The sequence below is a fragment of the Haliotis asinina genome, chromosome 15 (genome assembly GCF_037392515.1).
Source record: "Haliotis asinina isolate JCU_RB_2024 chromosome 15, JCU_Hal_asi_v2, whole genome shotgun sequence".
NCBI lineage: Eukaryota > Metazoa > Mollusca > Gastropoda > Lepetellida > Haliotidae > Haliotis > Haliotis asinina.
Genome location: NC_090294.1, coordinates 24,308,089 through 24,321,714, shown reverse-complemented (window position 1 = coordinate 24,321,714; position 13,626 = coordinate 24,308,089). Strand labels below are relative to the sequence as shown.

Below are 13,626 nucleotides of genomic sequence, written 5' to 3'. Positions count from 1 at the left end.
AATATACTGCTGAGTGAAGTGTTAAACAAACAAACAACAAACAAACCAAGGACATTCTTTCATGCTATTGTCGGATTCTTTGGCTACATCAAAGATGGTGTTATCGTGGTTATGTTGTATAAGATATTCTGAAAGATACATGACACGACCACTGCTGGAACAACTTCTAACAAGTTGGGACTATTGCATTCTTTCCAGGATGATGAAACAATTTACTCTAGTCATTCTTTAGACAGCATGACTTCTCATCCTTTCATACTGGCAACATACCTAGACCTACATTTTCGAAGCTCTGTTAGCGTTAAGATAGTCGTAATTTAATGTTAATGTATGGCACTAACGACTACCTTAATGCTTAGAGGGCTTCGAAAATTTAGGCTCAGAGTATTAGTCACGGTCAAGGGTCTATATTTTCGAAGCTCTCTCAGCTCTAGGATAGTCGTAACGTAATGTTGATGGATGGCATTTACGATTATCTTAGTGGTAAGAGAGCATCGAAATCTAGGACCTGACGATTAGACTTGTCTCCATTGGCGACCGTTGTGCCCCTCAAAAATCATCAAACATGGGCCGGGGCATTCGCTCATGAATCAAGAATCATGGTTTCAGATGAGTTCATTAGTGGCTTAGTGGCTTTGACGTGTTTAGTGACGTCGACGTGAATGCAATGTGCACCTGAGCCTGAGATCTTATAACACATTTGTCAGTGGATCCGTCATAGTGTATGTTGTCATCACTGACTGAGGGTATCCCAGACTCTGGAAATCTTTGGATCGCAGGACTCTCGTGACACAATATTGACAGCATTTATTAACACCTGTATCTATGCTTCTTCTTTCAGTACGACACGTGCTCACTTCGTTTGTGCCACAAGGAGCCGTGACCACTGCCCTATATATCACTTTTTTACACGATACGTATGACTCAGCGTCAAAGGCCGTCGAGCTCGGGTAGGTCTTGCATGAGGAGTGTTGAGTCTATGAATGTTTGACAAATCCACGAGGTATTGCGCACTACTGACACACAATTTTGACTTCTACTTAACTCTATTGTACTTCAAGTAAGTTTACGATCATGTATTCCTCGGTTGTACTCTGTTGCCAGTCCGTTCATTAAACGATACAATAATTGCTTGAAACAAATATCTCTTACAAAGTTTGAAATTGTAAGCTATTTTTGAGCATGTGGTGATTTATTATACATGGTTAAAGGAAGAAAGATGCATTTGGACCAGATGTTGGTGGTAAGTCCTTCTGATCCGTATTATAGCTAATTAACCTTCCAACTTATGTATAGTTCTGAATTTGATTGGATTTACGAATACATCGGTACCACCTGTTTTATGAAACCGTGTGTCCCATCATACACGGAAAGGCTGACATACAAACTCTTACTTTTCAGTAATGTTTACAAATTATGGATACATAATGCCATGAGATAGTGATCGGATGTAACACATGTTCTACTCAGCTGATGTTGTGATTAGGTGTTTGACTGTTAGAGTGTTGGTTCGAATCCCGAATGAGACTCAACCCAACAACAATACTTGAATCTGTACTTTGCCAAGACGGTGAAATCAGAATGAAATACCATCATGAGTTTGTATAAAGCGAGATCCGCCATAACGTTACATGAAGAGACCCTTGAAGGTCCGAGTTCGAACATTGGCTTTCAGTAACCAATGTCGTAAGATTATTTACAGACCGCCGCCCTATAGCTGGAATATCGCTATGTGAGGCGTAAAACTAATCTCACTCACTCAGTCAGTCACCCATCAAGTCTGACCACCCGATTACGCCTTTCGCTTCTGAAGACAAACATGGTCAGTCAAATTCTACATTTTCGGCACACAACTATGAAAACTTGTATTTTCCTGATTTGGGCATGACATGACATTTGTTTGGGTGTACTAACTGTTGGCACACCAGGAACTGTACAGAAACTAGTATCTCTATATATGTCAGTCAGGTGGCCATGTTTGTTTGATCAATAAAAACGCACATCATCAAACAAATGATGAAAAAAGTGTGTTGATCACTGAGGACGTATAGTACCACTTGGAATGATCGACGATCTGGAATAGCCCCGGAGACAACCGCGGAAACCACGTAAACAAAGGCACCGATTTCACTGCGGCAGTCAAGCATAATTGTTGATACAGATCAGCACGAAGGGGTTGGTCATAAGTGTTTATACGATGATTACGATACGTGTGTTCTTTTGGTTTCTAGATTTTGTCGGTAAGTAACTGCCCACTTCTCTTAATGCTGGATTCGCATGAGCAATGTTTTATATGGTATGTTACGGGCGCTAAAGTAACTGATCGCTTTCATTTTTCAGTACCTTATGTTTCACTTGATACCTACGGAACGTTTGGAGTCAGTTGCTGTTTGATTTCTTTAAATCACTTTGGGAATTGAATACTGCATTCAAACTAGTGGTGTCCATAATTTGTGCGGTTATCGTCATTTCACATTAGGTTATTGTGAAAGGTAAAAAACAGTCAGATTTGTCTACGATTTGTGCCATGGGTAGAAATGATTATGGTTAGGGATATGTATGTGTGCAAATTGGTAAAATGTAACGCAATGTCAAGATCAATGCATGTTCTTATGATTTGAGGTGTGTTTGGGGTGGAGTCTGGACGTGCAAACTAGGGCAACATTAGGGTTTTGTTAGCAGTGAACGATTGTCTGTTAATAATATGTGGTGTGAATAGAGCTGTGACGATATAGTGTAGTATCGACAATCTTGATACTTTATCGGACGATAAATATATCAATACTTTTTTCGTATCGTGATACGTATCGTTGAGCTTAATATTGTCAAGTTTCACTAGAGAATGGTGGTTATTTCAAAATCTACACTGTTACTTGATATGAAAATATACGTGTTTAAAGAAAATAATTTAAGATAGCATATCGTGATGTTCACCGAATCGAATGGTATTCTTCCAGTATATTCTTCAGCTCGGGGGCTAAAATTTCGAGATTTTTTATAATCTTAACCACGTATTATGTTAGAAACGTGACTGTAAATCTTCAAACACAATACAACCTTTTAACCATGAAATAATAACATATTACATTGTGAAATATATTAATCACATGAGTATAACGGGTCCGCGTATTGATACGGGTACCCGGATTACCCGACCGTCCAGGGTATGCAGGTTACCCGTCGCAGCCCTAATATTAGCTTTAAGTGTACATAACAACTGGCTTGAAGGGTGATGGTAGGATACCAGATTGAAGTAATTTTTGCGTGTCGAGTTGGATATTCCTCCGGCAATTTCGACTGGTTGCCCACGGTAGATGACATACATGCCCAGTGGGTAACGCAGTCCCGAACTGATCGATAGTAATCGAAAGCTGCGTGACACTCAATGGGTTTATTTAATTGTGACATTTCAAGTATCTGGGGACAGGGGTATGCCTCCCAAATAACTTTCAAATAAACTTAAACTTACCATTTTATTTTTAAATTTACGATTCTTGTTGTTTTAATTTGACTAACACTTCTTAAAATCGTTAGCAGCTGAAGGTATGATGTAAATCCAGCTAGAGTCCATGTAGGTAGCAAAAGTACTGTAAGTCCCCATGGTCCCTACCTTAAGTTGTTGGCGATCTATATTTAGGTTTTATATTGTACTGTCCAAATAGTACCATTAGTTTTTACTTCCGATGCTAGTATTAAATTCTAACTGTGGTATTCTAGTTGTTTTACGGTACTTCCTTGACAGGTTTTTCAAAATACACATGTCATGTATGTTCTCGTCACGATATGGCTGCAATATTGCCGATGTGACCATAAATACTCACTCACTCACTCACTCACTCACTCAGTGATATGCCCGGCTTGTGCACCCACCATGGACGGATTCTTTAACATTGCCCTGAAGTTACCTAAGTCTAAGGTAACCTTAGTGCAATGTTAAAGAATGGGAGTTAAGGTTAACCTTAGTAAAGGCTGTTTCGTGAAAAGAGCCCATGAACTGAAACTAAATGTACTGCCTACGTACGGTGATGTCAACACCCTGAGTGATTATTATCAAGATACCAACAGTGTCGGTATTTATTGGAATTAATTTGCATGTAATACTTAGGCTCATTTGTTTTCAGGGATGTTTTTAATAATTCTTCAAATGTATTAACTGTTTTGGTGTTTGTAGAAATATCTGTAATATTTTGAGTGTTTATGTAAGTGGGTGTGAATGGTGGGGCATTATGTGTGTGAGTTTGTGAGTGAGTGAGTGAGTGGGTTGGCTTTTACACCGCTTTTAGCCAAATTCCGGCAATATCGGCCAGGGGTACCAAAATAGGTTTCACTCACTGTACTTGTGTGGGGATTCGAAACAGGGTCATCGGCGTGACGAGCTAACGCTTTACCACTCGACTACCCATCCGCCCAGTGAGTTTGTGAAGAAAGGGAGACAGAAAGCAAATTTTAGGCAAGCGAGAGCTAGCAAATTAGTTGTATTGTCTTTCAGATCATTACTCGAGTATGTGGTACGCAACATCTTTTAGTTTTGTCTTCATATAGCCATGTACGAGGGGAAGTGAATGAGATTTTAGCCTTGCATAGGAAAACACAAACTATTGGTATGAACCACATTTATTTTTCAACATAGTCCCCTTGTGAGTCAAGACACTTGTTCCATCTTTTCTGCCAGGCGCTGATGCCATCTCTGTAGAAGGCGCCATTTTGGTCCTCAAACCAAGCCTCACTAGCAGCAATAAGCTCATTATCATCCTGAAATCTACGACCACGCAAGTGTTTCTTGAGATTTGGGAACAGATGGTAATCACTTGGTGCCAGGTCTGGAGAGTAGGGGGGATGCGGCAAGATTTCGTACCCGCATTCCTGGACAGCAGCGGCTGCAAGGCGAGCGGTGTGTACTGGAGCATTGTCTTGATGTAGAAGAATACCACGTCTGATCTTGCCCCGGCGCTTCTTCTTGATTGACTGTCGCATTTGCCTCAACAAGTTAGCGTAATATTCCCCATTCATTGTTCTTCCTTCTGGTAAGTAATTTATGTGGATGACGCATTTGCTATCCTAGAAGACTGTCGCCAGAACCTTCTGCACTGATCTGGAGGCTTTGAAATTTTTGGTCCTGGGAGAAGTGACATGTTTCCATTCCATGGATTCTTATTTGCTCTCAGGATCATAGTGGTGTATCCAGGTTTCATCACAGGTTACTAGCCTAAAGTGAAAATCTTCTGGATTCTTGTTGTATCTGGTTAGCACGGAGTTGCTTATGGTGACCCTTGTTTGCTTCATTTCATCTGAAAGCATTCTTGGCACCCATCTTGCGCACACCTTAGACATGACGAGATGTTCATGAAGAACTGCCTCGATGTATCCGTGTGATATGCCTGTGGTCTCCTCTAACTCGTGGAGTGTGATTCGACGATTGTCCAGCACAAGTCTATGCACTCTGTCAATGTTTTCCTGACTAGTGCTTGTTGTTGGGCGACCTGGACGGGGGTCATCTTCAAGACTCTCTCTACCATGCTTAAATTCATTGACCCATCGTTTGATGGCAGCAGATGAAGGAGAAGACTTCCCATAAACTGCTGAAAGCCTTTCTTCAATGTTCTTCGTCGAGTTTCCTTCAAGAACTAAAAACTTAATTACTGCTCTATACTCAATTATATTCATTTTCACTGCCGTGAGGGGGTCTCTTTCTGTCACTGTGAGGTGTTCAATAACTTCTGGGAGTAGGATACCAAAACTTATATATCACATCAGCTACACCCCAAGGTTCAGTGTTGTACCATAGGCTGTGACACCTGGGTATGAAAAATGCTCAAGACTCGAAACTTATTGACATCCCCTCGTATTTCATTATCATAATTGTGTCAGGTTGTATGATAATTTTGGTCGTTCGGGTGAACCACACATTGAATTTAGGTGCTTTTCACCAATTGTCAAGTTGATCTTCCGACTCAATAACCTGAAAAATCAATTCGTTTTAATTTTTGCCAAGCAAACATAGATCATTCTCAATTGCAAAATAACTGCTCAAGGACTAGCTATTGATGTGTGAAACGCGGACATGCTACTGACGGATACTGGAAGAGTTGGTGGTTGCCTCCCACCGACTTTCAGTAGACTGGCTAAAATCATCAATCATCTAGTACTGTTCAGGTGAATGAGTTTAGTTTTACGCTGCGCTAAACAATATTCCAGCTATATGTCAGCGGTCTGTAAATAATCGAGTCTGGACCAGACAATCCAGTGACCAACAACATGATCTGCGATCTGCGCAGGTGGGAACCGATGACATGTGTAAACCAAGTCAACGAGCCTGACCACCCGATCCCGTTACTCGCCTCTTACTACAAGAATAGTCGTCTTTCATAGCAAGCATGGGTTGCTGAAGCTCTACTCTACCCCGGGACTTTCACGGGTCACTGTTCGGGACTGTCAATAGATTGAGTGAGTAGGTCTAGTTTTACGCCGCGCCTAGCAGAATTCCAGCCATAAGAGACCAACAGCATGATTGCTTGTCCTCCCGATTCCGAGAATCAGCTCTTACGACACGCATGGGTTACTGAAGATGAATTCTAATCTGGATTGTAAAGGGTGACTTTGGGATCGTCATGACTGACAACACCTAGGGAGGATACATCCTTCGGTGTGACGAGCGAAGGCTTTAATGACAATACTAGACTACCCCCACCGGCCCAGGTTACAATGAACACGGGTAGTGGGGTTGCTATGGTAGTGTGTGGTCCTGTGCATATAGCTTTGGTCACAAATCAGTTGAAGTCAAGCAACATTGTGCGCAAAGAGCTCTTGAACGGGTGACAATGTTGAGCAGCTTGACTCCTAACAGTTTCTAGGACATGCGTTCTTTCTTTAGGCAAGTGTCTTTCCCAAATGAATTCCGCCTGAAATGGGTACCCGGTGGGATAAGACATGTGACTATTAACCTTCTAGTGCCTCACATGTGGCTTAGGTTACCCGGGATAACAATGGAACAAATATCAGATTGTTGTCTTTGAGTGTGCTCATGCATGTTGCGGAATTCAGCCCATTACCGAGTTCGTTCGAGTTCGTAATAACCATATCTTTTAATAATTTACTGTAGTTCAATATTTCATTTCCAGCATATGTATCGTGTGCATCCAACCTTGCGTTAAACAAACCAGTTTGGATGAGCACTGTCATCAACAGAGACTTTTCAACTATTGGCATTGGCGACAACGCTGTTGATGGTAACCGTGCGACAAGTTGGGGCGGCTGTACTGGCACTGAGTATCATGATCTATCCCCATGGTTCGTTGTGGATCTTCTTGGACAGTACGAAGTTCATAACGTTACCATTTACAACAGAAGTAATTACCGTAAGTGAATAAATGGTTTCAAAGGTATCACCAATATCCCAGCAATATGACGGCTGACCAGACAATCCAGTGATCAACAGCATGAGCGTCGATCAAAGCAAATTTGGATACCATAACATGTGTCAACCAAGTCGGCAAGCCCGACTGTCCTCTTACAATAAGCATGGGTTACTGAAGACCAATTCTTCACGGGTCTGTGGCAAGGGTTTTGTCCTCTCTATTTTAGTAATATTCCAACCACTACCGAGTCAGGGTGCACAAAAAATGGGACCACACCTGCCAGTAGTTCTTTGAATGAAGCAGGTGATTGGCGCCAAGACTATTTCCGGTCAGGGTCAGACTTGGACGATGCGTCTCGGTTGCGAGAGTGTATTGCGGCTATTGACTAGTTTAGTCTGATGCAAGGTCTCCTGAATACTTATACGCTTAATGAAATATAGATATATTTGAGAATATAGATCATCACAAATGATGACTATTGATCTAAACTAGTACTGGAGCTGGGAATCGTGGCAGATGTTTCCCACACAGATGTGTTTCCAACCGAAAGTATGGTACCCATGCACGTTCTGAGAGACAATATGCTCTGGCCACACTGACTGACTTAAACATTAATGTTACTGTAGAGGTAATATTCTACTACAGGTTTTCTTCAGATTTAAACCCAGCGTACAATTTTAATGTTACAAGCAATGAATTCATATTTTATTTTGTATTTCACGTAATTTTCACAATTCAGTAATCATATAACTGATTTTTGATAATATTTTCAACACTATTTAAATCATGGATGGCCAAAGACTCCTGTTAAGTTATATAATCGAGACTGATTATTCTCTGCGTTATTATTTTTCATTTTTTATTCATCAATAGTTGATCAAATCCGGTTTTGCTAATCTGCATGAGTTGCATTGCGATGCCAGACCATGTTTTTTCACTTGGAAAAACTCGAGCAGATCGTTTTGGGTATACTATAGAAGATTGTTTGTTATTTCAGGCTACCGTCTGCACGATTTTGTTATAGAGGTTTACAAAGAAAACCCGTCACGATGTTCAAAGGCACGTGCAAATGTCTGCAAACACTATCCTGGTGTGTTTGGTTTGACAGAAACCCTGCAGTGTGAGACAGAAATCTCCGGGAGGTTTGTCCGGATTTGGAAGCCCACGATTTCGCAATATCACGATATCCTGACATTGTGTGAGGTCGAAGTACATGGAAAACAACCAGGTGAGGTCAATATACAAAGTGTCACTTTGAGAAAATAACCAAAGATGTACTTTGCATTCCGGAAAAAGCTCTTCGCATTTGCCATAAATATTATAAGTCAATTCAGATATTTATATATCAGTTCAGATATATTTTGATTTTATTCTCAGATTTACACTGATACACTTTAAACCGTTTATCGATGTTCTGAGTATCAAGACCTACTTCAATAAACCAGAAAGTTTCAGTCAATGCCATGAAACAGCCAATATCAAACGATGCGGTGCCGGAGACTGATTAAAGCGTTGGCTCGTCACGCCGAAGACCCGGGTTCGATTCTCCATGTGGTTACAATACGTGACGTCTATTTCTGTTGTCTCCCGTCATCATATTCCTGGAACATTGCTAAGTGGCGTTAAACGATACTCACACACTCAAATCAAATAGTAATGAAAATGTCTGGTTGTTTCAGAAACTAGTCCATGCAGGATTTCAAATGGCCCAGTAATACTTGGCAGACGTCTGAATTCAGCGAACATGACCCTGGTGTCTACCGACTCGATGATAACGTGTGTTCAACGATGTTTTTTAGCTGAGACTTGTGTTGGGGTGAACTACAACGCCGTATCTTGGGAGTGCGAAATCATCACTCGACCAAGACCAGTAGATACAGTTTCCTCGGAGTCACACTGGCTTTACTATGGACATGATTTGTGTTAAAATGTGTACGTCAATGGGACATCATTCATTATCTTACCTTCATGTAGAAGACTTTCATTTCATTGGTCAATGTCGCTTCAACAAGTTTCCGTATCACCCCAGTCATATAGAAAATACATTACTCACTGCCACGGTAACCACCCAACTCTCCACCCAGAAGTTGTATCGTGAAAACTCGTATGACGTCATAAAACGCATGACGTTCGAAAACATTTCGATTAGCTGAGATCACTATGTAGACATTTATTTCACCGACTTTCACTGATATACGAGGGGATGTCAATACGTTTTGAGCCTTGCATAGAAAAACACAAACTATTGGTATGAACCACATTTATTTTTCAACATAGTCCCCTTGTGAGTCAAGACACTTGTTCCATCTTTTCTGCCAGGCGCTGATGCCATCTCTGTAGAAGGCGCCATTTTGGTCCTCAAACCAAGCCTCACTAGCAGCAATAAGCTCATTATCATCCTGAAATCTACGACCACGCAAGTGTTTCTTGAGATTTAGGAATAGATGGTAATCACTTGGTGCCAGGTCTGGAGAGTAGGGGGATGCGGCAAGATTTCACTCTTAATTTGTCTAAACCTACACACTGCCTTTTTCTTTATATCTTAATACAAAATACTGAAATATCGTATACAAACAAATACTGGATGATTAAAGTATACAGTTTACTTTTAAGAGAACCTGTATTGACATTTTACTTTTTACACATGGTACCACAAGGGGGCGTCAAACAAATGTCGTGGTGCCTTGACATTTATATTACATAATTAGATTCGGAACACATTTTTCTACATGTGAAAAATGTTCACTTAAATTACCAAAACATCATGTTTATGAGCTCGTATATGTCACTTAAGTCATGGTTTGTGAAACCGTTTGTACGGGTTGGATAATTCAGTCGCAACGTACGCCCAATGCATGTAAGTCAATATTTAACGTCACATCGGCAATATCTCAGCCATATCGTTACGAAAACAATTTACAGAATGAAAATGAAAACATTTGGAAGATACCCCTTCTCAACGATGGACAACAAAAATACTAGAGCATCACAGATATGGATATAAAACTGGCATGGAAAACTAAAACATTTTAATTGAAGCTGACAATACAATATAGAAAAAGGCTATAGATTACCAGCATCTGAAACTAGGACACTATCCTAGGAACTATGGGACTAACAGTACATTTGCTTCCTGCACAGGTCCTAGCTGGATTTACACCATCCCCCGAGTTGTTAGCAATTTAGACATATCTAGCCATGCATTAAAATTATACATGCTACAACTAAAACAGTCGAAGGTTTAAATTGACTTTGAATGTTTTGGGACTTACGTACCCTCTGAGGAGGACAATAATTTTACAATACTTCAACCCCCTTTGTACGAAAGCCTAATGCTGCCACTTTTGTAGCATAAAATAACTTTTTCAAAGACGATTCTCGCTACTTCGATTATTTACTTGTTCATTTCAATAATTTTCTCGTAACTTCGAGTATTTTCTCGTCATTTCAAATATTTTTCGTTACTTTCTTCTAGAATTTTCTCGTTACCTCAAGTTTCTTTCTAAAACTTCAAATTTCGAGTATTTTTCTGTTGTTTCAATTTTTTTTTTCGTTCCTTCGATTAATTTCTCGTTACTTCGAGTATTTTCTCGTCGCTTCGAGTTTCAGTCAAAAACTTGAAATTTCGAATATTTTCTCGTTACTTCAAGTTTCTTTCAAAAACTTGAAATTTCGAGTATTTACTCGTTGCTTCGTTTTTTTCTTAATTTCTAAGTTTGATGAATTTAGCATGTATATTTTAGAAAATCTGCTCCGAGCAAGATGACATCCTCATAATCACACACACCCTACACTACCCGAGTTTCAGTGGTCATAAAACAAACTTTCAGTTGAATAGGGAGGTTGCGCACCTTTGCAACCACGGTATCTTCCTATAAGGCAGACCTCTCAAAAGACAGACTGCTTGAAACAACACACTTTATGGTTGTTTGCATAAGGCTTAATTAAGCTGATAATAATGGCATCTGCCCAGATATGTAATTATAAAGTATATCTTTTTAATGCATGTAATGAATCATTATTTTTATATGGAGATCTATTGCATCAAAGATACAAAATAAAGTGCTCGAGAACATTCTCAACTTCTCAAACAACTCAGTTCTCTGCTACTTTTCACTCTAATTACTAGTAAACTAAGAGAGATGGGAATGTGTTGTCATTATAATATGCAGTGACTGGTAGCAGAACAGAACAGAATTTTTATTCTTTTCTCAAAAACACAAAAGGTGAAACAAAGAACATACCAGTATACATAAATATAATTAAAATAATTACATGATATCATTTGAAAAGGCACAGTGTTTCATATATTTGGATAATTTGAGCGTGAGTGGTTGATAAATCACATTACATGAGAAAAATACATGTACAGATAGAGGGATTCACAAAGAAATATTTTGTTAAGAATTATATTCGTTGTTCGCCAAGTGGTGGGCATATCAGTAAAACATGGAATTCGTCACATATGGCTTGACTACAAAGATTACAAAGTCGGTTTTCTTTCAAAACATTCAGACTGCGCCCTTGGTAACCTATGATTTGTTGTCCTAAATTTTGTCAGTGAAATTCTACTTTGAAAGGTTAATTTAAGGTAAGGTTCTGGAATAAGTGCAATTTCATACATTGTGCAATGAAATCCTTTTGATGATTGCTTGAATTCCAAGATTGTACAAACTGGTCTTACTCACTGTACTCTCATTAATTGAATAGGAGTGGAGAGCATGGCTGAGCTAATTAGTGTACTCATTGAGTCTATCTTACGGGAAGTCTGTCTTTTGGGAGTGAACCGCAACTGAGAATTAACTAAGAAATGATATTAGATAACTTTGAGGATTTCACTGAAGTCAATGTGGTCAAAAAGCATGCCATTTTGGTATGAATATCAGTACGAATTGGTTTCCTTCCAGTCTCCACATACAACATGTAATGGCGAGCACTTTCCTTTACGCGAAGCAGTTTTCTTGAAAATATTAAATCAACATTTTCAATAACACCTAAAGTTTCATATGGTCAGAGGTGGTGTAACCATTTCTAAACCTAATGTTGTCTATTTTATCTGGGCACATACCACAGTTTTCAAGGGTACAGCTTAATTAAGCCTTATGCAACCAATAGTCCAGGAGTAGAATCTCAAAAGGGGCCTAGAAATAGGATCTCGTAGCCTTCCCAGTACTGATTTGGTTTAGTGTGATGTCTTGGGCTCATGAAAAGGCCTGCAATACTCTCAGATTGTGGTATGAGCGTTTATTCACAGGCCATTTATGCGGTGGGTGTTTGCTGCCCGACAACATCTCAAAGTTAATCATGGACAGTTTTACTGCTATCAATCTGACCATTTCATTTGGAAAAAGGATGTATAAATGTTTTTACATATGTTTGCTTTTGAAAATAATCAAAATGACCATCTTGAATTGTCATGTGTTGTCTTGTGTTCTCGGCAGTTAAATTTACATAAACATTAACACCGAATGTGTCCATTTACATCCAATGTTGATACTTTTGATGTTTATTTTACACTTGTCTCTTCGAGAATGGTGATTTGGGTACAAAACAAGTATTTTTGTATGGTCATGTCGTGGTAAGATAATGTTTTACAGCTTATTCTTTCAGACAGGGGATTTTAGTGATTCTCCAACTTTTCATGGAACTGTGTGGTGGTGATTTATTTATTGAGAGTTTACATTATTCTTGTAACTAGAATCAGTTGTTTTTGTTTCTTGTTTACTTCTAGAGTGACAGCATGTTATATGGAATTGTTTCATATTACCCAGAATTCAAACTGGCTGCCACGCGGCTCCCTATAAATCTTTTTACAGGTTACTTTGTATGCATGAAAGTATTGATATAACACTCTTTTAATGTTGCTAGTACTCCCTTAATTCGGAAATGATAACTTTGGCCCTGTTGTAGCTATTCAAAGTGGTTTGTCAGATAACTCTTAATCAATTTTGATAAATTCAGAGGCTTACAAGAAACACTCCTCCTCACTTACTTTCATATCATAGGTTGCATCATGTCAGAATTGGAGTCATCTACAAGCCAAATCTGTTCGGACAAGAATCACCTGCCATACAACAAAACATGTCTCTGTGTACAATGCATCAGTTCATCTACATTGAAGTAGTCTCCATGCTCGCATTTACTCGACGTCAGTTCAACCAGTCCACGGGGAGCAGGATCTCTGGACATCAGAAAAGGGATAAGCTGACCAATACAAATGCTCCAACCAGGGCCAACTGGTGAAGGAATCTTCACGATTGGTTGTATCCAC

The 13,626-nt window shown here is 39.5% G+C and overlaps 1 protein-coding gene across 1 annotated transcript; it reads left to right on the top strand.

Moving 5' to 3' along the window:
• Window positions 1–2,187: 2,187 nt before the first annotated feature.
• On the top strand, window positions 2,188–9,293 carry LOC137266416 (fucolectin-7-like). The gene is made up of 4 exons (XM_067801909.1): window positions 2,188–2,240; window positions 7,119–7,355; window positions 8,353–8,583; window positions 9,035–9,293. Exons 1-4 carry the CDS (start codon window positions 2,198–2,200, stop codon window positions 9,280–9,282), a joined length of 759 nt encoding a protein of 252 aa, XP_067658010.1. The 5' UTR covers window positions 2,188–2,197; the 3' UTR covers window positions 9,283–9,293.
• Window positions 9,294–13,626: the final 4,333 nt, after the last annotated feature.

What these genes read in the sequence shown, in the direction of transcription:
- LOC137266416 (XM_067801909.1), top strand. Translation starts at nt 2,198, where the DNA reads ATGATTACGATACGTGTGTTCTTTTGGTTTCTAGATTTTGTCG. An exon ending in TTACAACAGAAGTAATTACC is followed by an intron (nt 7,356 to 8,352) that starts GTAAGTGAATAA and finishes TTGTTATTTCAG; the next exon opens with GCTACCGTCTGCACGATTTT. An exon ending in AGTACATGGAAAACAACCAG is followed by an intron (nt 8,584 to 9,034) that starts GTGAGGTCAATA and finishes TGGTTGTTTCAG; the next exon opens with AAACTAGTCCATGCAGGATT.